This window comes from Artibeus jamaicensis, unplaced genomic scaffold, assembly GCF_021234435.1.
Source record: "Artibeus jamaicensis isolate MK-2021 breed Jamaican fruit bat unplaced genomic scaffold, CSHL_Jam_final contig_511, whole genome shotgun sequence".
Lineage (NCBI taxonomy): Eukaryota > Metazoa > Chordata > Mammalia > Chiroptera > Phyllostomidae > Artibeus > Artibeus jamaicensis.
The window spans coordinates 212,974-240,837 of record NW_026521866.1 but is presented as its reverse complement, the minus strand read 5'-3'; the positions used below and the strand labels follow the sequence as shown (position 1 = coordinate 240,837).

At 33.8% G+C, this 27,864-nt stretch overlaps 1 protein-coding gene across 5 annotated transcripts in view; it reads right to left on the bottom strand.

The window, feature by feature from the left end:
• The window catches only part of ANKRD12 (ankyrin repeat domain 12), a 165,704-nt gene that overhangs the window by 63,996 nt on the left and 73,844 nt on the right, over positions 1-27,864 (bottom strand). For 3 of the 5 annotated variants that reach the window (XM_053668803.1, XM_053668805.1, XM_053668804.1), the window contains exons 3-7: positions 19,847-19,994; positions 13,859-13,927; positions 9,590-9,736; positions 6,952-7,152; positions 2,499-2,641 (exon numbers count right to left, since the gene is read on the bottom strand). In XM_053668803.1, coding sequence (XP_053524778.1) covers positions 2,499-2,641; positions 6,952-7,152; positions 9,590-9,736; positions 13,859-13,927; positions 19,847-19,994 — 708 coding nt within the window. The remainder of the gene's footprint in view (positions 1-2,498; positions 2,642-6,951; positions 7,153-9,589; positions 9,737-13,858; positions 13,928-19,846; positions 19,995-27,864) is intronic. The other 2 variants (XM_053668806.1, XM_053668807.1) reach the window with 2 other exon arrangements.

Below are 27,864 nucleotides of genomic sequence, written 5' to 3'. Positions count from 1 at the left end.
AAATAAACAAACAAACAAACAAACAAATAAATAAAATCTTAAAAAAATAAACAAGAAAACTAGTCATATTTGACAAACTATCAATAATGATGATGGGGAGGAATATACTGTATATAAAATAACACAGCCAAAAAATGTATTAGTGGAAAAGGAAATGTGCCCTATACATTGTCAGGTCTTGTGGATTAAGACTTTCACATTTTGTCTATCCTCAGTCAGTTATCTATTCATCCATCCATCCTTGTACCTGTGCATGCATTCATGTAGAATTGATTAAATACTTCTTATGTGATGAGCAGTTCCAAGGGTCATTAACACAGAACAATACGAAAAGCCTATATGCCTGGTATTCACAGAGCAATGTAAGAAACAGACAAATACATCGATAAAAAATAATATAGTAAGTGCTATCATTTAGATATGTATGAAATGCAAAGGGAGCAGAAAAGACCAGTCCAATGGTAAGAAAGGAAAAGTTTTGGAAACATAACATTTATAGGCTATTTTTCTTCAAAACTGGAACTTTGAGAACCATGAAAAAAATCTTTAGAAAAATGTAATTGACAAAAACACATTTTCAGTTTCCAAAATATTTAAGTATATTTGAAAAACAGCAATATAAATGTAGCCTTTTCATCTTTTACCTGACATTTCTATTAAAAATTTAGATTTCAAGGTGTTAACATGCACAGCACCTTCTTTTTCTTCAAAATATCCCCTTTAGATAGGTGTTATGTATTATGTAAATTAAAGATGAGATAATGGTTCAAAGGAGAAAAGCATTTTGTTCAAGATCACAGTTAGTAAAATGGCCAGGCCAGAACTGAACTCCTATCTATCTTCACTACAGATTCCATTTCCTCCCCTCAAAAGGCAGAGAATGTCTGCTGCTAAAGAGAGAAGAAAAAGGGGAGTTTTCAGTCATCTTGCCCAGACAGACATACTCCAGAAAAGCCCACCAGTCAAAAAGCTGTGTAAAACACAGATCTTGTCAATCAGGATTTTTAAAGAATCTCATTCAAATATAACAAACAGAAGTTAGTAAATCTCTAACTTGAAAGATAAAACAAACCAGAGCAGTAATATAAAGGATCTCGGAGAAATCCATGATCATGCCAGAAATCATTTAATTAATATCCCCAGAGAGTTAAGATGGGCACCAGGAAACTGGAAACCTCATGGAGAGACTGAGAATTCCACATGGGATTAATGATAGAGATATCTCAGGACAGTTTTCCAGATCCTACAGATCTAGAGAACAACTAGGCCCAATTACAGCATGACACAAGATATCTTGTACACAAGAATATGAGAAATCACAAAGATATTTGCCAAAAATAGTGAACTAATAAATAATGGTATCAAACAAAGTGATCAGTTTATGACTGAGAGGCATTTTAGAGTTACATCATAGAGTAAAAAAGAACAAAAATAGATGCATAGAAATTAAATAAAAAATAAGAGCGAGGAAGTATATTAACCCAGGTAATAAAGATCAAAAAAGGAAATACACTTATGGTATACTCTGTCAATCTCCAAGCAGCAATATTTAATAAAATCATTGCAGGAGATCAATAAATAATGACTAAAAATTAAAAAGAAACATAGCTTGCATTTTGTTAGAAATAAAGAGGTAACTGCTAGAAGAAACACCCACCACACCGGCTGCTTTTGGCTGTAAGTGCTGGGAAATGGGAAGGCATGGAACAGAGCCCTGCAGTTACCTTCATAAGCTGACTAGCACTTTTCAACTTTCTAAACTATATGCAAGTATTACTTACTAAAGGTAAAAATTAAGTAAAAGAGAAAATCTACTTAATATTTGAAAAAACAAAATCTCAATTTAGAACTATTGCTAATAGTGTTCCAGGTTAATCTGCTCTGGCCATAAACAGATTATAGTAATAAAATTAAGCATTAAACACACTCGAAACAGACGCTTCATCATAACTAAGAATGGTTTACCTTTGCTACTAACATGCCAGAGATTTAAAATTCAAATAGAATTCGTAGTTCAGAATATTACAAATATCATTAATTTATAAGCATGTTTGATTGTATTTTATTATACACTTAAACCATCTGAATATATTAAATAATGTCAGCTAATAGCAGGAATAAATGTTATGTATATAGGGATCATTAAATATTAACAAGCCTAAGAAAAGATAAGCAGCATGACACTGTAAAATTTTAACTGTTAAGTAAAATCTACTTTACTACATCTGGTTATCTGACAGCATGGCCTGGAAATAAAAGTTGTACCATATTAAATTAACTATCAAACTAAGTAAGTTTTAGGGAAAGATAATGCTAAATATATAACTATGACATATTAGCAGTCCAGAGGGAGATAAAACAAAAAATAAAATACAGATGAGCTGATCAGGCAGAGTGAAATAAGAGAGGAGACAGCAAGACTGTGAAGCAAACTAAATTACTCTGGGCTGAATCTGTATTTTGAAAATGCTTGTTACTGCTTTTTCTATCATACTTACATCTCTGTGTCCACTACTAGCAGAATCATGGAGTGGAGTATCATCATCTAATCCTTGTGTGTTAACATCTGCTCCAGCGGCTATAAGTATCTTAGCAACATCATAATATCCAACATTGCAAGCTTCATGCAGTGGTGTCCAACCTAAAGTTAGAATACAAATCTAACTGTAAGGTTCACTTGTACTAATTCAATATATATAAATGCTTATTATATTGTAAGCCATATGTGACATATAATTCTAAATGCATATAGTACAGAAGAAAAAAGAAATAACAAACAATAAATAAATACCTAGGAACACCACTAATCTTACAGAAGGTTCATTCATGGTAGTATTTTATTTTCACTCAGGCTAAATTGTTTGACAAAAATATTAAACATTTAAGCTTATTCAATAAATATAAACTTGCTATAATTTATAATCATGTCAACTATGGGAAAAGAACAGAAAAAGGAGGCAAAATTACTAAGCTTGTAAGGGTCTTTCAGTCAGTAAACAAAACCCCCTTTGTTTTAAGGGCTTTCATCTCTTAAGTCTATACAATCTTTTTCCACCTTAATATTTATTATTTTAACTAAAAATTAGAAAACATAAAAAATACACAGGAGAAAATAAGCATTACCCAAAATTCAATACCTAAATATAATTAAAATAATTTTGCATAAACCCTACTAGATTATCTTCCTCTCATTTTTATAATTTTAGAACAAAACTGGGAAGGTTGTTTAATCTGCTTCTTTTACTTACTACAATGAAAACAATCCCCATGTAATTACAGTTTTCTACAACACAGTATTGCAGTGACTATCTCTTTTTTCTTTTAATAAGTTTACTTTATTGATTATGCTATTTTCCACAATTTTTCCCACTTTATCCACCCTCCACCCCATACCTTTCAACCCTCCAGCATCTCCCCCCAGCCTTAGTTCATGTATGTGGGTTGTACATCTGAGTTCTTTGAGTTCTCTGCTTCCCACACCACTTTTTATTTTTTCCCCATTTATTTTGTGCCTACCAATTATCCTTCTTTGTCCCTGTACATTTTCCCCTATTCTCCCTTCCCCCTCCCCACTGAAATCCCTCCATGTGTTGTCCATTCATGATTCTGTTCCTCTTTTAGTAGTTTCCTTCGTTTTTTTCTTCACTGTTTTTCTTTTCGTTTAGGTTTATTTGTTGATAGTTGTGAGTTTGTTGTCATTTTACTGTTAATATTTTTTATCTTCTTTTTCTTAGATAAATCCCTTTAACATTTCATGTAGTGGCTTGGTGATGATTAATTCCTTGACCCTGACCTTATCTGGGAAGCACTTTATCTGCCCTTTCATTGTACATGATAGCTTTGCTGGATAGAGTGATCTTGAATGCAGACCCTTGCCTTTCATAACTTTCGAATATTTTTTTACAGCCCCTCCTTGCCTGCAAGTCTCTTTTGAGAAATCAGCTGACAGTCTTATGGGCACTCCTTTGTAAGTAACTGTCTCCTTTTCTCTTGCTGCTTTTAGGATCCTCTCTTTATCTTTAATCTTGGGTAACTTAATGATGATGTGCCTTGGTGTGTTCCTCTTTGGGTCCAACTTCTTTGGGAATCTCTGGGCTTCCCAGAGTCTATTTCCTTTGCCAGACTGGGAAAGTTTTCCTTCATTATTTGTTCAAATAAGTTTTGGATCCCTTGCTGTTGTTCTTCTCCTTCTGGCACCCCTATAATTTGGACAGTGGAATGTTTTAGGTTGTCCCAGAGGTTCCTATGTCTCTCTTCATTTTTTGAAATTCTTGTTTCTTCATTCTGTTCTGGTTGGATGTTTATTTCTTCCTCTTGTTCCAAAGTGTTGCTTTGAATCCTGGTTTCCTTCTTGTCACTGTTGGTTCCCTGAATACTTTGCTTTGTTTTATTTTGGGTATCTTTCATTTGACTTTTCATTTTTTGGCCACACTCAATCAGTTCTATGAGCATTTTGATTACCAGGGCTTTAAATTCTCCATCAGATAAGATAGGCTGGCTATCTCCTCATTGCTTAGCTCTCTTTCTGAAATTTCGCTCTGTTCTTTCATTTGGGCCCTATTTCTTTGTCTTGGTGCACCTGTTAAGTTGTAAGGGCGTGAGGCTTTAGTATTCACAAGGGCAGGGCAACCCTCCCTGCTGTACTGTGGGGGAGGGGCCAGAGAGGGAACAATGCAGCTCCTTGGCTGTAGCCCACTTTCCAACGTGAGACAGAAAGTTTCTTCCACTGCAGTAACTGCCACAGTCCACAGTGAGCCTCAGTTTCTCCTTCAGTCAGCCCCATACACAGGGTCTGCTACCTCACTGTGGTTTTTTACACTTGCCCTGCCTGCGCCATGGGTTCTTACCAGTCTGGTTGATGTTTTCTTTAATTTCTTGGTTGTCAGAGTTCCATGCAATTTGATTTTCTGGCATTTCTGGTTGTTTATTGATTTTAGATTGGTGGTTATCCTTGTTTTGGTTGTGCCAGGAAGTGAAGGGTTTCTATCTACACTTCCATTCTGGCCGGAACTGTATCTCATAATTTATTTAAATAATTATTTAAATGCCTCCTGTTAGTGGGCATTTAAATAATTTCTGATTTTTAAATATTAGTAACAGTGCAGGAACAAATATCCTGATAATTAAATTTTTATGCATATTTATGATTAAACATTTAAGAGAAATGCTTAGAAGTGGCTTGTTAGATCACAGGAAAAGTACAATCTTTTTGGTTTTTGAGAGAGAATATCAAGCTTAAGTCTCATTCTTTAACACTCATCCTATAGCAGTGGTCCCCAACCTTTTTGGTACCAGGGACCAGTTTTGTGGAAGGCAATTTTTCCACAGACCAGGCAGGGGCTGGGGGGACGGTTTGGGGATGATTGAAGTGCCTTACATTCAAGCTCACCTCCTGCTCTTGGGGCCTGGTTCCTAACAGGCCTGGACCAGTACTGGTTTTGAAGGTTCGGGACCCCCACATAGCACTCTTTCCCCAGTTCACACCCAACAGAGAAATAAATTCCAGGTGTATTCTAGTAGGGATATGTATAAAAGCTAAACAAAAACAAAATTTGGAAACAATAGAACATAAGGGCACAGTTTTATGATATAAGGGCAGAAAAGGCTGCCTTAAATAGAATACCAAAGAACTCATAAATAAAAAGAATAACTGATATTACTGTATTAAAAATTTTAGTACAATAATAACGTAATGAAAATTCAAACATAGCCAGTAAAAATATTTACACATTTGATACTTAAAACCTATTAAAATGAAGGGCTCTTACATATTAACACTACCAAACCATAAGAAAAATGGGCAAAGAATTGGATGTGGCAATTTAGAGAATACATATAAATTTATAATATGCACAAGAAGATATATTCACTGATACCAAGACAATCCAAATTAAAGATCTTTTTTTCCAACAGTCAGATTGCTAATAATTAAAATGATAATATCCAGTTTTAGTCAAGATGTAATAAGAGCTCCTTCATATAAATACTTTGGATGGCAGAGTAAACTGATAAAAAGATTCTGGGGGGAGGTCATTTGCCTGTATTTAAAAAAATTTTTAAATATGCATTCCCTGTGATTTAGCAGTTTTCCTTCTAACTGAAAGCCTTCCATAAGGATTTATCTCTATACATACAGACAGTTCTACAAGAGTGTTCACTAAAGTATTGTCTATGGAATCTATACTATAAGATACTATACAGCTGGTAAAATGAATAAAATAGGAGTACCTGTATGCACTGACAGAAATATCTGTAAGGTATTAAAAAAGCAGGCTGTATAAATAAAGGCTGACATTTATAGATGGAATCATTTGATTTAAAAAAAAGAAATTATGTGTAAGTAAATGTTCATTTTACACATATATATGATAATGAAAATGCATGAGAAGATTGACTGCCAAATTGTTAACAGTTCTGTAGAAAGAAACTGTGGGGAGGGAATGCATGGTATCATAGTATGTGAAACAAAAGGGAAATTCTGTATTGTTCTCTGCATACTTTTACTGTTTGAAATTACTTACTAAGAATGTATTGGTATGGATTTGAGTAATTAAAACACTACCACCTCTCCTGTACAGCTATTCATGTTCAAGTTAATAAAAGTTCTTAAAAGACTTAAGAATGAATTAACTACTTTGAAAATATTATATAACTCTAATTCACCTAAAATAAACCTAAATTGGATAAAAATATTATAAATCTATCAACCATACACTAAATTTAATATTTAAAAAATGTGAGTAATTACTGACATGGAATTGTAGGAGAGATCAAGATTTTATGTACACAATCCAAAATAGTTTTGTAATAAAGTACAGTTTAGAACTCATTTGTTTCAGCAAGAATAAAAAAAACCCTGTGGATTAAATTGTAATCCAAATCTATTTGGATAAATTTTAAATTTTAGTTTAAATTAGTTTCTTAGTTTTAGTATTTAATTACTATCCTTACCTGCAAAATCTTTCACATTCACATTTGCCCCTAGACTTATTAATTCTTTGACTTGTTTTACATCTCCTCGAATAGCTGCCATGTGTAAAGGAGTTTCACCACGTTCATTTCGTTTATTAACTTTATCTTTTTGTCGAGATGAGGAACTGGGAGTTTTCTTTTGGGCTGGTGTTGTTTGTGATGAATGATTTGGTGTGGAATCTATAAGAAGAAAAAAAGTTAACAGAAGTTCCAGGCTAAATATTTCGTATATCCATTAAAAGGCGTTTTATAGGTAATGTGCTAATTTCCTAGAACAGGAGGAGTATCTTCTCACCCTAACAATCTAAAACTTGACCCAAATACATGGAGTAGATCTTCCTTTAGGGTTATGAGCTATGCTGCATGAGCCAATTTAGAAAAAAAATGTTTTATTCTGTTTATTCATAAAACTGGCTTAAAATGATTAATAAAGTATCAGTTATACATCTTAAAAGTGCTTGCTCAATGAATAATTTGATAAATTGCAACAAAAAATGTATTTTTCATGGCTACTATTTTAAGACCTAGATGAAATGACACTGAAGACTAGAGTGACACCTCTCATTCAAAGTATTGGAGTTGTTCTCTGATATTAAGTGCAAATTAATGTTGAGTATTTTAGGATAAAAATGAAATTTAAGAACTATAAGAAATAAAGTCTAGAAAAGGCCTTTAAAAAGTGATGATGAGAAAAAAAAGTGTTTTGCTGTGATTCCCAGTTTTTGATTTTTGTTTGAGTTTCTACATCAAAAACAAAAATGGTAAACTAGATGATGTCCAACATCCTCTCATCCCCATTCCATAACTACTAGAGAAAGACAAAATAAAAAAATGCTTTCTTATCAGTTAAGGATTCAAGAGATATGTACAGTGTTAATAATTAATTCTGAAATTTATAACTATTTAAAAGAAACAACTGCTATAAGAGAAAAAAAGTCTGTGGGGAAAAATTTTTGTAGTGTAATTAGAGCCCCAAAGTAGTAAACATTATCCTTTCCTCAATAAGAAAAAAGTTTAAGGTTTACTTTTTGAATTTTAAAGTATATTGTGTAATTATCCATTTCCTATCCAGGACTTTCTATAATGTATACTCTGTAAGAGCAAGCACCTTGTCTATCTTATTCATCACTTTATCTTGATGTCTTAAAAGACTTTTTGGTACATAGTGGCACTCATGCAATATTTGTCGAATGGATAAATGAGTTTTATTATAATCTTTATAATCATATTATTTTTTAAAAATATGAGCTGTTTAACTTCTTAAAAACAAAAGAACATACTTGTAAATTCACAAAACGTGCAAGGAATTCATACAAAATTTTCTTAGCCACACCAAAACAATATTCACACACACCTGCTAAAAAGTAGTACTATCCACAAAGGCAATGAGATAAACATAATAAAAACATGGGAAATTATTTATGAAATGGATAAAACAATGAACCCTAAATTCTAAGTATATTTATATGCTGGCAAATAGTTTGATATTTCAAAGACTTTCCACTCTAATTCTATATATATTAATAAAGTTGACTAAGATGTACCCTTAAATAAAAAGAACCATCTGTACAACAGTTATTATAATAATCTTATTTACATTTAAAAAACAAACTGTAACAGCCCAGGCTGGTGTGACTCAGTAGACTGAGTGCCAACCTGCAAACTGAAATGTCACTGATTTGATTCCCAGTTAGGGCATATGCCTGGGTTGTGAACCAGGTCCCCAGCTGGCATCATGTGAGAGGCAACCCATCAATTTTTCATGTTTCTCTCACACATCAATGTTTCTCTCCCTCTCTTTCTCCCTCCGCCCCTCTCTAAATAAATAAATAAGATCTTTTAAAAAAGAGAATAACATTCTTTAAAAAAATAGTAACAACTATGTCAGCCCAGTTGTCTGGGTTTTATCTACCTTTTTAGCTACTTTACATGAATTAGCAGGTTGGTTTCTTTGTTCCCTGTTTATTTTGGTCCTGCTGGTAAGTCATTTTCAATTATTTTTGCAGGGTACAGTACATGAATAAACACACACACGCTTCCTTAATTGTAAGTGTGAAATGAAATATGAGATAAATGTACATTATATACTGTAGATTTTTCTTTTTATAATAATCTACATCTTAAATAATAATTAATAAAATAACAATAAAATATAGATAAAACTCCTGCTTTTAAAAGTCATAATATGATAAGCTTATCGGTCCACCAGCAGGGTGCTAGTAAACTGAAAAGTAAACTATAAACCTAGAAGAAGCTTTATAGAAACTGGGGTCAAAAAAATTTTTTTGGTGAGGTAAAAGCACAAAGTTTGGCAACAGATTTCTGAAGTTCACTGATCAATTTTTAAATTGTTCATTTTAGTTGGCAAATATTACTAAGGGTCCACTAAATGCAAAGATTCCTGCTTTTGTATAGTGTCTCATCTAGTGGAGGATACAAACAATAAATAATTATAACACGAATAAATGTGAAGTTACAAACTTACGCTACAAGAAATTCTGACTACCATATATCAAGTAAGAATAAAAATTTCAAGTAGTTGAACATAACTGTTAAGACAAGGCTGGAGTCTGAGGAAAAAAAGAGTAAACATGAACTCAGTGATGGTAAATATCACCTGGACTGTTGTCTCGTGCTGTCATCTGCATAAGAAGTGCCATCTGTTTTCGCTCTGAGAGTGGGTAACCAAAAAGAATGCTAACTGGTGTGGACTTCTTATTTCCAGCTTCCTTTTTTGTTTTCTTCTTTTCTGGACCTTCTTTCTCTGAAATTATTAAGTATGTAAGAATTTCAAACAAATGTAAGCACTCACAAGCAAAACACTGATGACTTTTTAAAAACAGATGTATGTGTATACATGTATGAGAAACATGTATATGAAACAAGTCAGAAAAAAGAGCACATTTATTATACTATACAATCAATTTTCTTCCTGAATGTGTTCAAAAAATTAATTCTATTGTCTCCAGAAAACTATTAACATTTGGAAATTTACTCCCAGTAAAATGTGTTTCAATTAATTTTTTATTAAAATTTAACTTCAGCAACCACATTTCAAATATTCCTAGTGTTACATCTTTGAAACTTTTTTCATTCATTACAATTTTATTCTTTATTATTGCTAAGACTATATAGCAATATTCCTTCAAATTACTTCCGTAATTCCACTAATGATTTATGCAATCTTCTAAGAAGATACGTGTATAAGACATGTTTCAACACAGAGTAATTACTGATAAAAAAGACTGAATCACTTTATTCCAGCCATAGGAAAGTTGAACAAGAACTGTTAATTGAAGCTAAAATAAACAAAGACTTGTGTTTGTGTGTGTATGTGGCGGTGAACAGAGATCTTGCAAAAATTACAAAATGTCTGAAGATTTTTCAAAGTAATTTGATCTGTTCCAAGTCAGCTCTCAGACTTAGCTATTTGGGAAATACTTTGGCAATGCAGCCAGCATTACCCAGTAAGTGCAAGGAAATTAAGATGGAACTGGATTCCTCAGGTCAAAGATATACAAATATCTGTTTTTCCTTAAAGACTTCTCTGGGAGTTAATTCAGGTGGCTCTATAAGAGTTAATGCAGAAAGTCAGCCTATTAACTATCTAGGCATATATTTCTTGAGAAACCCTATACAAATATCTGGGATTTACTAATCTAGGTTTGAGGGTCCTACAAAGAGGGTCTACAAAAGTAAATAAATAAGTAAAATTTAAAAATAAATATACAACAGAAAAAATCAGTGGAAGAAAAAGCTTACTTGTCAATATTGTGGTGTTTTTAGGAAGATGTGTCCAGTACCTTAATCTACTCTAGGAGATAAGCATTTATTAATCTAGCAAGTTTCAAGAAAATAAAAGTTTGATATTATTTAAATACTATTAAATATTATTATTTACATCATAAGAACTTAAAGTAGTAATTCTTGTAGCGTACCACTTAATTAGAATATACTGGCATCCTAATGACATAGAAAAACTAGATTTCCTAACATTTAAACACCTCTGCCCATAAATCACTCAAAATTCAATAGCTCCTGAATTGTCCCTTTGGTTGATATTTGATTTTACATAACAAAAACAAAATTTCAAGATTTAAGTCAGTCTTTATTAAGAGTTCTAATACATTATCTTCATTTTCCTCATTTCATTTTCGTTAAGGACCCAATTTAGTATAAATCTAGTGTCAGCAAGGTTTCACCTAACTTACTAAATTTCTCATAAAACCCTAAACGGGTCTTTTGGATAAGGCTGTATTTTTCTGAAACATGTACTTTTTCCTAATAATGTTCTGTTCACTTTGGTTCTCTTGTATTTAATAAGGAACCCAAACTGTTGTTGTTTTAATGGTTTCCATCTGAATAACAAATCTTTAAATATTATGAATGTACTTTTCACCTAAAAATAAAATATTTAACAGTAAGAATTTTGTAGAAAATAGAAAAGATGTATTAAGAAAAAAACTAAAATCTAGTGATTAGAGGAAACAAAATAAATAAAAAACACATAGTATCTATCCTTAAAAATAATTTCTAAAATACTGGGAAAAGTTTCGTCTTTTATTTAATCATTTGCAAAAACAATTTATGCTTTTGGTTTTAACTGCATTTCAACACAATGTTTTAAAAAGAATATGCTCTGAAGTGATAGATGCTCAGTTAACAGGAAAAGTGAGGCATTTATAAATTCATTATTAGAATTCAATGCTGACAAATAATCAAAGATATAATTATTACATTTTGAAAAGGAAAAAACTGGATATACTCCAAATAGTCAAGCAAAAATTCGAATTAGATATTATCCAATCCAAATTCAATTTTTTCTTTGAATGACTAGTCATTCTCTGATGTCATGTTTTACATGAAATAGGAAAAGAAAGTAAGTAAACAGTAAGGTGTTTAAGATAGGTCTGAGATAAAATTATGTACCATTCTTCAAAACTGTAAGTATTAGAGTAACATGTCCCAAATTGTGCTTGTTAAAGTTTAAAGTATTAAACAAAGCTCTGGCTATTTTGGATCTACCTTGCAAATAATTTGTTTCCTGTGACCTGTCATAAGTAAAAAGTGATCAGGCACTACGTATCTGAAAGAGTTAGGTACTCAAGTTTTAGTAACTAAAATATATATTTATATGTCTAAATAACTGGTCAGTATTTTAAAATTTAAACAAAGGAATACTGAGACATATACTCATTTACAGCACAGTCTAATCTACACTTGAAATTGCATGCAGCCACCCTTCAGATATTTTTTCAAATTCAAATGATTCACTTCCGACTAAAGAAAAACAGAAAAATGGACTATTCAACAATCCGATGTTCTTTATTTAAAGGTTCAGAGAATCTTCAGAAATATAGAGATGTCTTGGTCTCATCAACTTCAAAACAATGCTTTCTTTTCAGGTCTCCTCAGAATAAATAGAAAGCTCAACACTGTCACATTCCAATTCAGTGTAGAGTATATTAAAGAAAAGAGAAAACTTTTTCTTGGGGAACTGGTTCATAAATTTATCAGTGTCTCAAAAACTAAAGAATATGACATTTTCCCAAAAAGCAGTCAATGTGTAAGGCAACATCTGAAATACAGATGAACATAATTAAGAAAAATAATTTGAGAAAAAAATGTTGCCATTATTCTTTGGTTCTAAAGTATCTACACAAATCTCTAACAGTTGGGTGCTTATTGTATCTTTTGATTTCCAGCAAAGATATTCAGATCATGAATGGCTTCATCACACATAGCTCTTTGAGGTACATCATGACACTTAAAGAGTCCCATTTTTAACTTAATGCTGATTATAAACACGACACCCAGCCCCAAATTTTGATAACCAAGTACTATTGTCTTATCATCTCAATTAACAGTGTTAGGATAATTAGTTGGTTCTGTACCACCCCTACAAATTTATAAAATGAAGTATATCAGAAACAGGAGGTTTATTTCAGATTTCAGCATATAACTGAATGTCATATGCAGAAAAGCAGACACTTAGATATCTAGGAACTAAGTAATACTTTACATTAAAAACATTCAAAGATAAGAATATAAGTTTATTTTTAAAAAGACAACACTTCACTAATTAGCTGTCACATACTAAAAAATACATTTAATTTTTATTTTAAAATATTAGCATTTACCATATTTTGCCATGTATCATACACACTCTTTTGCTAAAAAATTTTTGAGGGGAAAATAAGGGCATGCATTATACATGGGTGTGCATTATACATGGCAAAATATGGTATATCTTCTATCTGGAGAAATCATGAAGCATAATACATGGTGCCATAGCCAAATAGAGAGGTTCCAACATAGTTAACAGTAATGGTGTTTCTCCAGGAAATCTAATACTTTAACTCACTTTTAATTATCAACATAGGCAGCAAAGTCAACAGACTAAAGAGTTCAACTTGAAAATTTTATAAAATGTGTTTTTTTTAAATAACCATGCATAATTAAAGGGTCACTCTGACACTGTTGGTCAAAAGATGACACTGTCTATCAAAATCAATATACTTGGTATACCATGTGATAGGTATACAGCTAAGAGAATAAGCACCTTGGGTATTTTCCTACAGGGGTTACTACAAGGGATTGACTTGCACATTATTTTCTACACAAATGGTGCCCTGATATTGTACTGTACAACATCTGAGTGGCAGTTATAGAGTAGTTCTGCTTATAATGTTCACACATAGCATGTTTTGAATGTGATGCACTGATATCTCAACAAAAGCTAGAAAATTTGGTTACCATCACTTAGTTCACTTCTTCAGCCAAAAATATCTATATACTGGTTGGAAACAAGTTATTTGTAGTACCGTAATTAACTGCAATTAACAAAAACCACTGGCTAAACAGGAGCCCCTAATAATCTAATTACCTGAGTATGTCCTGTAAGAAGATATAAGTCTCTCCCCCCAATTTTCACTTGTATGTCCTGGATCTGAATCTACAGAATGAGAAGAGACAGGAGAAAAGAAAAAAGCAAACGAAGGGAAATGCAGAATTCAACAAACCAACATTTTCCAAAAGACCACTAGTTAGTCAATGATAATGCACTGTTTTTCCAAAAGGTTATTTTTTTAGGGTAAAGCCAAAAGTATATGTAAAATCAGGTTTGGCCATACCTAAGATTTCAGTTTCTTCAACTAGAGTATTAAAATTAAGAAAGTCAACCATGCACTCTTCAATAGATATTACTGATGCTATTAATTAAAACATATCATGGCCTTTGAGGTTATATAGTTTTTCAAACTGTGAATAATGATGAAAGATGCAGTACTCTACCACTGTTTTTCTGTTTAGAATTCACCTTTAGAAAACTTGAACAATGGACTTTAATCACCCTTTTTGTTTTAAGAGGGCCAAAACTACTCAGAAGAACACTTTGGACTACAGTATCATTGTAGACTACTGATCTTTCTATAAATTATACACATTTCAAATAGTATAAAATGCTACACTGACCACTACTAAAGACCTCTTAGAAAGAGCAGCCTAAATCAGAATGTTTACCAGCGAAGGTAAGAATATGGAATTCGGCCTAACAATTCATGAGAGACAAATAGAATTAGGTAGAACTAACTTGTGGCAGTATGGCTGGAGCAGGTACTTTTACTCATAAACAATATGCCAAATTTAACTCACAATAATATTATTCTGATACTCATATTCTCAACTTATTGACACATACTTTTTGTGCAGTATCACTATTATGGACATTAAAATATGAATTCAGTTTGGTGTAAGATAACAAAAGTGTTAAAAGAAAATCTTTTAGAGACCAAGTAACTCCTAAATGTAGCATTTGAAAAATTTTAAGATAAGCCTAAAGGTTTACTGAGAAGGCTACTCAATTGAAAATGAAATCATTAACAAAGCAACATTTAGACCAATTCTAAAGCAAGTGGGTTGAATGACCAACCTTTCAATGAACACTTATATATCAAAACTGAACACATTAAATTTGCAACTAAAAGAATTCCACGAAGAATATTTAAAATTTTATTTAAAAACAAGCAAAAATTAAAAATGGCTTCCATAGATTATATAGGGGGAAAAGGGTGACAACCAGGAAGTTGTGCCAACAAATAGAGTTAAATGAATTATTAAAGTAGATCATATTACTGTGACAGATTAAAGCATATGAATAAACTGAACATTCATTAACATAGGAGGTAGTATAACAGTTTATCCAAGTCTTCTTTCGAAGTAATCGATGCACCCTTGCTTCACATACCCCTTAACTTTTATTTAAATAACTATGTTCACATTTGGGGCATCTAAATATGTATTCTATAAAAATTTAATTGAGGAGCTTAAAATTAAAAGTTTCCATATCCCAATCCTTTCCACAAGCCACCTCCCTCTATGCTATCTATACTGTGACTAGACTATAATGAAACTATTGCTACCTACTGAGGTTTTTGTAAAACTCTTAAGTGCTAAACAGAGCGATTATCTCTCCCTCATATGTTCTTTATAGCAAGTTGAGAATAAGAAAAAAAATACCAAGAATGATTTAAAAGGTTTGTCAGGAAATGTCAGGAAAAAATTTTAATAGCCCTGGCTGGTGTGGCTTAGTGGATTGAGTGCTGGCCTGTGAACCAGAGGGTTGCCAGTTCAATTCCCAGTCAGGGCATGTGCCTGGGTTGTGGACCAGGTCCCCTGGTGGGGGGTGCATATGAAGCAACCACACATTGATGTATCTCTTTCTCCCTCCCTTCCCCTCTCTCTAAAAATAAGTAAAAAATCTTCAAAAAAAATTATAATAAAGAACCATGGGGGAGGGACAGGAGTAAATCTGTAATAAATAACCTCCGTGAAAATCACCATAAGGTGATTAGAGAAGCACTGATTTAATATGCTACTTTAATAGTTATCAAAAAATCATGTTAGTTTTACTTTAAAAAGTTCCTTTGTCTAAATCTGCTTGACTCACAGTAAGTAGAACAAATCCTTTGATGGCATCTAAAGCTTAAGGAAAAAACAAGGTCTGAGGCTGGCAAGCAGAGAAGATTTAGTTTAAAACATTTGAACAACACGTGTTCTACGACTGCCACAACTACCCAATATTCATTCTCTCCTTTTTATCAGAAATACTCCAGTTTTAAATAGGATGATGATCTACCCAGATAAAAAAAGAATTTGACATTTCAGATTTCCCAGCAAGTAGGGTAGCCTAACCAATGAGATGCAGGCAGAAGTTCCTAGGAAAGTTGTTTCATCAGTAAAATAGGTGAAGTCTCACTGAGAGAAAAGTACTTTTTGCATATGGTCCTTGCTCTCCTATTTTCTGCCCAGGAAGAAGCAGATAATTTGTGACTATAAAGCAAAATACCAAAAACAAAGCCTATATATGAGCTAAGGGTGGCAGGGTAGAATGATGAAAAGAGCACAGTCCCTGATGGCATTATTGAATTTTACAGGCATAGCAGTTCACACTAAGGTATCTCAAAATAAAGACTAAGAATGGCTCATTTCACTGATGGCATTACTGCTGATTTTGGGACCAGCAAGCCTTCCTTGGACAATATGAACATCTTTTTAAAAAATAGTAATGATGCGCGCGGGCCTGCGAACCAGACAATCGCGGTTCAATTCCCAGTCAGGGCACATGCCTGGGTTGCAGGCCGGTTCCCAGCAGGGGATGCATGAAGGCAATCATACATTGATGTTTTTCTCCCTCTCTCCTTCCCTTCCCCTCTAAAGATAAACAAATAAAAAAAATCTAAAAAAAAAAGTAGTAATACTACTAAAAAAATAAATAAAAAATTAAAAAAACAGTAATGACTGTGTTTTATAAAAATACATTCATTATTTTAAAAATTCAAGCCATACAAAAGTATACAAAGGAAGTGACAAATAACCCCAAATTCTGGAAATAAAATGTTAATATCTAGTGAGCATCATTCCAAGTACCCCTCTAAACACATATATAGTCAAAGCAACTACGAGAGACAGAAAGATATTTTTATAAGAATTGGAAAATCTATACACGTACTATTTTAAAATAAAAAGCTGTAAGATTAATTTATTTTAATTCAACATAAAAAGAAAAAAATAAAGGAATTGCTTCTTTTCTATATCATATACTAAAATATAAACACACATATAAAAGAATAAGAAAAATATAAAAATGTAAGCACTTATTTAAAAAAATAAACTATGTATTTCATTGTGAATCCTTTGGTATGAGACCGTAACACACCCACTAGGTTTAGGCTTAGTTCTACAATAAAACAGACTTTTAAACAGTCTTCTTTCAATATGTGTATTAATATCTGTCCTGTATGCACATACATACAAAATATGACTAACACAACCAAACATACTTATTATTTTATAACCTATTTTTCAGGTTATATAGTATGAACATCTTTCCATACTTCATATACTCCTATAATATTTTTAAGGATAAAACCAGATTTCTTCATTGGATTTACCATAATTTAACAAATATTACTTGACAGTATTTTCCTGGTTTTTCTTTTTGCTATTATAAACAATATTGACATAAATATACTTAAAGATAATTTTTACCAATCAATAACTAGATGTGTAGACCAAACACCAAAGAATATTAATAAATTTTTAGGTTTTGATATATGTTATCAGACTTACCAACAATACACTCCAATAATTTAAACCTAATAAATAAAGCAAGTTCCTATTTCCAACCAGGGACCATTTGGTATGATTTAGGTCAACAATTGTTTTGGACTAAATAGGCCAAACAATAGTTATTGACAATAGTTCTGTCAATCATTATATGCTGTATTTCCTTGATTACCTACTGATTTTCTTCATGTTTCTTTCCCTACTGTAATTTTGTTATTCTGAACTACTTGTTTGTACCTTTTGTCCACTTTCCCATTTTTTGTGTTTTTGTCTTCACATTTAAGAGGCTTTAAATACTAAATATATTGTGACAAGGGTTGTTATACATGTAAATATTTCTCCCTTTGTACCTTTATCCTTATAATTTTAGCTAATATTTTAAATTATAGTACACTGCACAGAATTTCAAATACGGAATTTGATGCTATAATTATATTTTATATGAGGATTATCACTTACTGGTCCTCTACATTCTACTTTATTTAAAAAAAATAATAGTAAGACAGCTGGATTGTAAATAAGACATTTTGCTTTTGGCTTGGGGAAAGAAATTCTTAATGCTGTCTTAATGTGTGTGCATGTGCATGCACATGTGGGCAAAAACTAAATCTTTCACTTATTATTTTCTATAATTTGTAAATTCAGCCTATGGAAAAATTAATATGTATGTTTAAATCCATCAGTCTCTTGTTCAGCACTAGCACATAACCTTTCCTAAAGAAAAATAAGAGTTTGGTACGAAACAGTCTTGGAGAGCTGCAACATCCCTCTAAAAATTCAATTAAGTGGAAAAACTGTAGCAGGAGGAAAAATATATAATCAATAAAATATGAATTCAATTGTGTTTATTCAGTGCCTAAAGTTCATATTTCCTAAATAACATTATCCCCTTTATTTCATTCTAAATACAGGTCAAATAAGCCACCTGATCTATTAAAAGAGGTTCTTATGGGAAGTTTAGCATTTCAAAACCTTATTTATTTCTGAAAACATGTTGACAGTGTTTGTTAACTTCCTTCTTCAAACTACTACTAGAAATATTACTGTCACTGAAAAACAAAACCTGATTCTTTAAGTACTTAAAAAATGACTAACAAAAGGACCTCCAAGGAGAAAATATGAGATAAGTAAATATAGAAGTACATAAGCACCTTCTGAGCTAAGTGACCTATTAATAGCTTCCGAACAATGCTTAAGAATAAGGAAAATCACACTTCAGTTAAAAAAACAAAAAACAAAAAAACCCCAACATTCTCAATCTCTAGAAAAAGTTAGTATAACTAAAACTGAACAAATCATGTAAGTTCTTAATAATTCCAAAAAGAGTAATTTTCAAGGTTTAAAATATCATTAGTGTTTAAGAACAGTTTCTAAATTTCTAGTTCAAGCTAAGAGACTTACCTACCTCCACCTAACCTACTTTTAAAAATGTATACTAAAAATTAAATATTTCCTAAAGCTATGTTAGATTTCAGAATCAAGATCATTTACAGGTTGATGATTAGGATGGCTACAAAGCTGTAAGTAGGATATACCATTATCTCTGTACATATACTCAGATTGAAAAACTAATTTTCTGTTAGTGAAACTAAAACATTCTTAAGAATAGTTCATTTTTAAAATTTCAAGGAAGGGATAAAATAATTATGATAAATATGTAACATTCAAGTATGTACTAGTTTCAAGAAAGAATTAGTTCAAGGGTAAAACACAACCTAGTAACTTATTAGTGATAATAAGGTTCTAATCCATTCTGACTGAGATTGACTGATGTCAAGTATCATTTTTGACACTTGAGTTTTGGGGAAAAAGTAATATGAATTAGGCAGTTAGCTTCAATAATTCCCCCCTTTCTGGCAGGGGGTTACATATTTCTGAATCTAAAATGCCTAAACTTTCTTCTCTGGTTGGTTCAATAGTGTGTCACAAAAACTCAACTTTTTCTCGAATCGAACATACCTTATGTTCCCTATTTCATTATCAAATGCTCCTCAAAAAATTAAGTCTGAAAGTAATAATAGATTTGTAATAAACAGTGAGAGAGAAGAAAAAAGCAAATTGTTTTAAATTTTTGATTAAGAAATCATGTTTAGTGTGAACTACATGAATTTCTGCCTCAAAATGGTAAATCTGAAATACTGACATACAAAAATGTCTCTATTGGGGTGAAAGAGGAATAATATGAAGAAAACCATAGTAAAAGATGATTATGATTTTACAGGAAAACAACAACAACAAATTATTCTACCTGTGTCTGAATCTCGTTCTTCATTTCTTGATGGGCTAATGGTAAAAGGAAGTTTACGTTTCATGGATGATTTCTCTTTCATCTCCTTGCCCACATCACTTCGATCAATTTTTGGAGTTCTGCTATAGGATGCAATCTTGTCTTTACTCTAGTAAAAAAATCAAATATGAATAAAATTATACCAATATTAGCTAAGTACAGGACTTCTAGTCAATATGGAGGCATAGGTAAATGCAGCCCACCTATTTGCACAATCACAGCAAAATTACAGCTAAACTACAGAACAAGTATCACTCACAACTGTTAGAATATTGAGCTGTGTGGAAGTCCAACAACTAAGGAATTAAAGATACTCACATTCATCCAGACAGGTAGGAGAGATGGAGGGGCAAAGATGCAGAACAGGTTGGTCCCAACCCAACATGTGGTGGATATAAAATAGAGGGACATCTTTGGAGTAAGCGATCCTAGCCCCACACCAAGAACTCAGCCCAGGTTTCCAGTGCCAGGAAGATAAATCCTATTAACTTCTGGCTGTAAAAACCAGTCGGGGTTGGGTCAGCAAAAGAAACTGCGGGATTCTTAGGTGTCTCTTCTTGCAGGGCCCCACACAAGGATTTAGACTCACTCCCTCTGGGCTCCAGCACTGGCGAGGCACTTCGAAGGGCACCAGTGGCATATACAGGGAGGAACTGAAATGTATGGCATTAGGTCGAGAGTTGGGGGACAGCTTCCTCCCAGTTAGAACTGCAGGCAGTGGCTACTGTACATTTTCTGAGCCCTGCCCCACACAGAGCCACAGTATGGTGGCACCATATCTGAGTTTCCATAATTTGGCTCAAATGGTACACCCTGCCCTGACAAATACCTAAAGTTTCACCCCTTTAAATTATGGGCCCACCCAAGCTGGTAATAGTGGCTTTTTCCTATGAAGGGTTGGGCTAGGCACAGGCTTCAGACCTTAAATCCACTGAAACCTGCAACTGCTAAGCCCAGACCCATAGCTCTCATTGGGTGGCTCCAGGCATGGAACTAACAGCAGCAATCTGCAGATCACTTTATAGCTGTCAAGGGGCTCCAGACTGGAAGCTGACCTTGGCCTGAACCACCTGGGAAACACCTGAGCCTGTGCACTCAGTGGATAGTTACAGACCTCATCAGAGAACCACCTAAACACCTCCAAAAGCCTCTGAGGGAGTGGCTGGCTGCTAGCCAGGGTCACAGCTAATTCCACTAGCTGCCTGGACTGAGTATATCTATCCCACTGACCTGCTGACTGCAATTAAGACTCATCTACAAGAGGAACGGGTACTCAGACCACACAGAGGGCACAACTTGAGTACCTAGCTTGGGGGATAGGGAAGGTTGTGTCACTGAACCCTATAGGACACCTAGTACATTAGGCCATACTACCAAGACGGAGTCATTGTAGCTTTACTTAATACATAGAAACAAACACAGGAAAGCTGCCAAATGAGGAGAAAAAGAAACATGGCCCAAATGAAATAACAGATCAAAACTCCAAATAAACAACAGTACAGCAAGGAGAAAAAAGAATCCAAAAAATCATGGAGAGTGTAAGCCTCTGGGACAACTTCAAGCATTCCAACATTCACATCATAGGATTGCCAGAAGAGAAAGAGCAAGAAATTAGAAACCTATTTGAAAAACTAATGGAAGAAAACTTCCCTAATTAGGTGAAGGAAATAGGCATACAAGTCCAGAGAGCACAGAGAATCCCAAACAAGAGGGATTCAAAGAGGATCACACCAAAATGCATCATAATTAAAAGGTAAAATGTTAAAGATAAAGACAGAATCTTAAAAGCAGCAAGAGAAATACAGTTAGTGACCTACAGGGGAGTTCCCACAGGACTGTCAGCTAATTTCTCAGAAGAATTTTGCAGGCTAGAAGGGATTAGCAAGAAGTATTCAATGTTACAACCTAGATTACTCTATCCAGCAAAGCTATCATTTAGAATTAAAAAGTAAATAAAGTGCATCCAGACAAGGTAAAGCTAAAGCAGTTCATCATCATCAAACCATTATTATATGAAATGTTAAAAGGAATTATTTAAGAAAAAGATCAAAACTATGTTTAAAATGGCAATAAAGAGGACTTCCAGCCAAGACTGAGGCATAGGTAAACACTGTGCCACAACTAAAAGAACAACAACAACAAATTTAAAAACAAAAAACAACAAACAACCAGAACTGACACAAAAACTAAACTGTATGGAAGTCTGACAACCAAAAAGTTAAACATTCATCCAGACCACTAGGAGGGACAGAGACAGGCAGTTGGGCAGAGAGGAATCTCCCATGAGGCAGCAGCCGGGGGATTGGGTTGGGCAAGGCTCAGCTGGCGGACCCAGTGGTCCCACTTTCACATGCAGATAAACTGGGAGGAACAACTGGGGAGCAAGACAGACCTCAAAACCCAGGGCTCTAACATGGGGAAATAAAGCCTCTAAGCCTCTGACTAAAAACACCTGTGAGGGTTGAGGTGGCAGTGGGACAAACTCCCAGCCTCACAGAAGAGTTTGCTGGAGAGACCCACAGAGTCCCAGTATGTACACAAACCCACTCACCTGGGAAGAAACACCAGAAAGGTCCAATTGAAGTGTGGGTAGCAGGGAAAATGACTGAAAGCCAGCAGAGAGCAGAGAAAGCAGCACTGTTCCCTCTTGGACCCCTCCCTCACATACAGTGTCACAATGCAGACACATTGGTAGTCCCGTCCTGGTGAACACCTAAGGCTCCAACCCTTATAGTAACAGATATGCCAAGAGAAAAAAAGATGGCCCAAATGAAAGAACAGATCGAAGCTCCATAAAAAATACAACTAAGCAAAGAAGAAATAGCCAAAGTATCAGATGCACAGTTCAAAACACTGGTAATCTGGATGCTCACAGAACTGATTGAGCTCAGTTGCAAAATGAAGGAACAAATGAAGGCTACCCAAAGTGAAATAAAGCAAAATATACACAAACCCAAAAGTGATGGGAAGGAAATCAGGGTTCAAATCAATGATTTAAAGCAGAAGGAAGAAAGAAACATTCAACCAGAACAGAATGAAGAAACAAGAATTCAAAAAGATGAGGAGAGCCTCCAGCTTAGGAACCTCCAGCATATCTTTCCAAACGTTCCAACAATTACAGGGGTGCCAGAGGAGAAGAGGAAGAACAAGAAACTGAAAACTTACTTAAAAAATAATGGAGGATAACTTCCCTAATCTAGCAAAGGAAATAGACTTCCAGGAAGTCCTGGAGGCTCTGAGAGTCCCAAAGAGGTTGGACCCAAAGAGGAACACACCAAGGCACATCACAATTATATTAGCCAAGATTAAAATGAAGGAAAGAATCTTAAAAGCAGCAAGAGGAAAGGAGATAGTTACCTACAAAGGAGTGCCCATAAGACTGTCAGCTGATTTCTCAAAAGAGACTTGCAGGCAAGAAGGGGCTGTAAAAAAGTATTCCAAGCCTTGACCAAGTCATGAAAGGCAAGGACCTACATCTAAGATTACTCCATCCAGCAAAGCTATCATTTACAATAGAAGGGCAGATAAAGTGCCTCTCAGATAAGTTCAAGTTACATGAGTTCATCATCACCTAGCCATTATTATATGAAATGTTAAAAAGTACTGATCTAAGAAAAAGATAAAAAAGATGAACAGTAAAATGACAACAAACTCACAGTTATTAACAACCAAACCTTAAAACATAAACAAAAACAAACTAAGCAAACAACTTGAATAGGAACAGAATAACAGAAATGGAGATCACATGCAGGGTTACTAGGTGGGGAGGGGGAGAGAAGGAGAAAAGCTACAGAGAATAAGTAGTATAAATGGTAGGTAGAAAATAGACAGGGGGAGGTTAGAAACAGTATAGGAAATGTAGAAGCCAAAGAATTTATATGTACAATCCATGGACATGGACATGGACATGAACTAAAAAGGAGGGAGATGTGGGTGGGAGGGGGTGTGCAGGGCAGAGGGGAATAAAGGGGGAAAAATGGGATAACTGTAATAGTGTAATCAATAAAACATTTTAAAATGGCAATAAATACATAACTATCAACAGCTGAATCTAAAAACAAACTAAGCAAACAAGCAGAAAAGAATCATAGATATGGAGAACATTAGGAAGGTGGCCAGTGGGGAAGAGGTCTGGGGGAACAGGAGAAATGGTGAAAAGATTAAGAAGTAGAAATTGGTAGTTGCAGAATAGGCACAGGAATGTTAAGATCAAGTATAGGAAATGGAGTTACCAAAGAACTTATGTGTATGAGCCACGGACATAACAAAGGAGGGGGAGATCACTGGAGAAAGTGTGGGGTGCTGGGTGAAGGGGGGCAAAGGGAAGAACTGGGACAACTATAATACCATAATTAATTTAAAAAGAAAATAAAAATAGCAATATTTGCCCCCCCCAAAACAAACAATATTAGCTGAGCAATACAGTATTAAGAAACATTTTATGAATTGAATTTTCAAACACGCAAAAAAGTAGCGGTTATTATAAACCATCACTTCCCTCAATGTGCAAGACCAGTTTCAACAATTATAATTTTCTAACTTGTTTCATACTGCCCCACTTTTTTACTTAATAACAGAATTTTAAAATAATAAAACAAAAGATCTTGAGTATAACAGAAGTCTATGTCTAAGTGTAACAGAGATGCTATTACCAATGAACAAATACAAATCTGAAAAAGTGACTCTGGGTTGAATTAAATAGTGTGTTTTATTAACATTATGTGCCCACTCATCCAGGTAAAGTATTCTACCCTGATGGTCTACATTATTATCAAGGCCACTCTTACAATCCAACATCCAAATTGGTACAGCACATCTCAACTGGGCTATGATGATGACTCCTTTGTGAAGAACAGAGTAGACAGTAAGAACTAAAAGCCACATCACCTTAGCAGGAGAGCTTGAAAGAACAATTTTCAAACAACAATAGACATCATAATTGCAGAGATTCTCAGAAGCAAACCAGGAATAAACCAATATGCAGAAGACACTAGCTTTCAACCTGAGATGGAAAATAAACAAAGAAAAGAACGAGGGAGAAAAAAAAGACATAAAAAATAAAAATACTGAAAAATTTTAAGTAAAATTTATCAATTAGACCAAAGGGTAATTCTGAAAGAGCAACAGAATAAAACTTTTATTAAGTCCAATCATAAAAATGAAGATAGAAAAATAAAAACTGGATTGAGTCCTAAATACAATTCCAGAGATGCAAAGTACTGTATTTATTTTCATATCACTAAAATTTAAGGTCTGAAAAAATGGATTTATTTTTAAGAAAACATGTATTTCTAAAAATTAGTTTATAAAAGAAATATTCAAGGAAGATATTTTCCATTTCATATAAACAATGCTACAGCATAAAAGAAGCTACCCCATTCATTTTTAAGTCTAGAATAAAACTGATACATGAGTCCAAAACAGAAATTATATACTAAATTGATTATGAAATAAATGCAAACATAAACTATTCTAAATAAAGTGTGAAATCAAACTTACTCTTAGAAAGATATATCATGGTCAAGCAGAATTTACCCAAAGAATGTAAGAGTAGTTCACTATTAGAAAATCTTACAATTCACTGTATCAAAATAGTAAAGAAAAGCCTATGATGACCTTAACAGGTGACCATCTCATCTGAATAGACTACATTAATTCTTGATAAATCTATCAGCAAATTATGAGAAGAATGTGACTTCCTTATATCTTAACTAGTAAAGATCACTGAAGCATAAAAGCCTCATATACTTCCAGTTATAAAGTAAAATCCTCTTAACCTCTTTTGTTTTTTAAACTTCTGCCAATGAAATGGAGCTTCACAGACGTGCGATTTATTCATAAGGTTGCTATAAAAATGTCTGTTTATTATTCAGGTATGATAAGGCCAACAGAGCAAGAGACCACTGCCACTGTGAGACATTCTGTTCTTCCCAGTTCCCAAAGGAAGCATATGACATATCATGCAGGGCCACACGGGAAGCACCAAGGTTCAGATCAGGAGGCAAAAGGAGAGGAGGGAAATGTGGACAAAAGCTCTTACTGTAGTTCCAGCAGGCTATGAATGTACCATACAGTTTCTCTAGTTATCTGGTACTTGGCTCTGGGGGTAATAATTAGGGCAGAGGGAGAGTGGCCTAGAGTGTGAGAACTGAATGAAGTTGGTGGTTGGGGATGGCGTCTGGATTGTTGGTTTACATATAAAAGGCATAGTCACAAATGAGTTGTTTACTACCTCTAGGTTGCCTGGCTCTGGGAGGGGCAGTCTCCCCAGAGTCAGCAAGGTCCCAGATGGCAAAACATCAGAAATAAAAAGGCATGATTAATACTAACAAAATTCTAGAGATTTGCCTTAGACATATGAATCTTTGTTATTAATAAAATAACTTGAGAAAAATAAGATGCCCCTTCTCCCTTTCAGTAAAAATACTGTTCAATGCCAGACAACAAGTTAAAAGAAATCAATTTGGTAACATGTTAAATGGAAAATATTCAAAAGAATATACTGATCATGCTCTGCTGTGTAATATGGTGATTAGTATTAATATTCACAACTGCAACCAACCTGTTCTGTTCTCTGAAAATTAAAACTGTCTTTGGAAGTGTTAAACTAAGGGTTTTGTGAAATTCTTCATACTTTAAAAGTTATTTTTAAATCTGTGGAAAAAAACTTTCACAAAATAGTTATTTCTGATTGTCTTGAAATTTCTGTATTACCAAATGATATAAATACTTGATCAATTCAAGAGAGACTCAGTAGCATATTCTTCTTCCATATTTTATCTTTTTCATTTAGTGTTATTTTTTAAAGATTTTATTTATTTATTTTTAGAGAGAAGGGAAGGGATGGAGAGGAGAGAGAAACATTGATATGCAAGAGAAACACTGATCAATTGCCTCTCATATGCCCAACTAGAGGCCTGGCCCACAGCCCAGGCATACGGCTTGACTGAAAATTGAACAGGTGACTTCTGGGTTTGTGGGACATCACCCAACCCACTGTGTCACACCAGTCAGGGCTAGTATTATTTTTTGAATAACCTACAACACCATTCATAGACAGTAATGAATGGCAACACCAAATGACCTTTTATCACTATTCCTATTACACAATACACTAGTAGCCTTTACCAACTCAGTGAGAAAGAGGTAGAAATTTACCTAGAAAAAATATGCACATGTAAATAGAAAACTCTTCAAGAACGTAAACCCAAATGTTAATGGTTAACTGGGGTAATGGCATTTCAGGTATGTTGGGGGACAGTTCTCCAGGGCTCTCATGACATTTCTGAACACCTTGCAAGCAGAGGCACTAAACTCCCTTTGTTCTGGACTATCTTTTCAAGGATATCTGTATAGAGTATAGCCTGGAGGATACAATGTCTGTCTCTGGAGCAAAGGGAAGATCTACTTACTATTTAGTAAAATAAATAATTTCTCCCTTAGGGGAAAAGGTCAGGTAGATTTGTGATCAGGTAGATCTCTGTCCAATGTAAAAGATCTGGGTTCCTCTCCTATAATATAACCCACTGTGTATGTAGTTGTCACCTGGCCCTCTTTGCCTCTATTTGTGAATAATGGAGCGCAGAGAATAAGTACAAATGTTTATATATTGCTATTGCTATTGGTATTGCTATGAGAAATAAACTTGCCTTTATATATGTTCTAGGAGTCTCAGGTCTTCTTCCACAATCCATGAAATGATTAGACTGCAAGTAGGGTAAACTAAAATCTCAGATCCTTCATGGTTTTTGACACAGCAATTTCTATTTTCATTATTCTTACATGTATTTTCTAATTTTTTACAATGAACGTGTATTATATGTAAAGAATAAAAAATGTCCTAATTAATTATCACTTGGATAGGAGATAATGAAGAACAAACTTACTCTGAAGGTTAAATGATTGACACAAACTTTCTCATTTTATGAATGTAACCCAGGTTTTAAATTACCACAGGTTTTATGAAAGGTTTTGTTTGG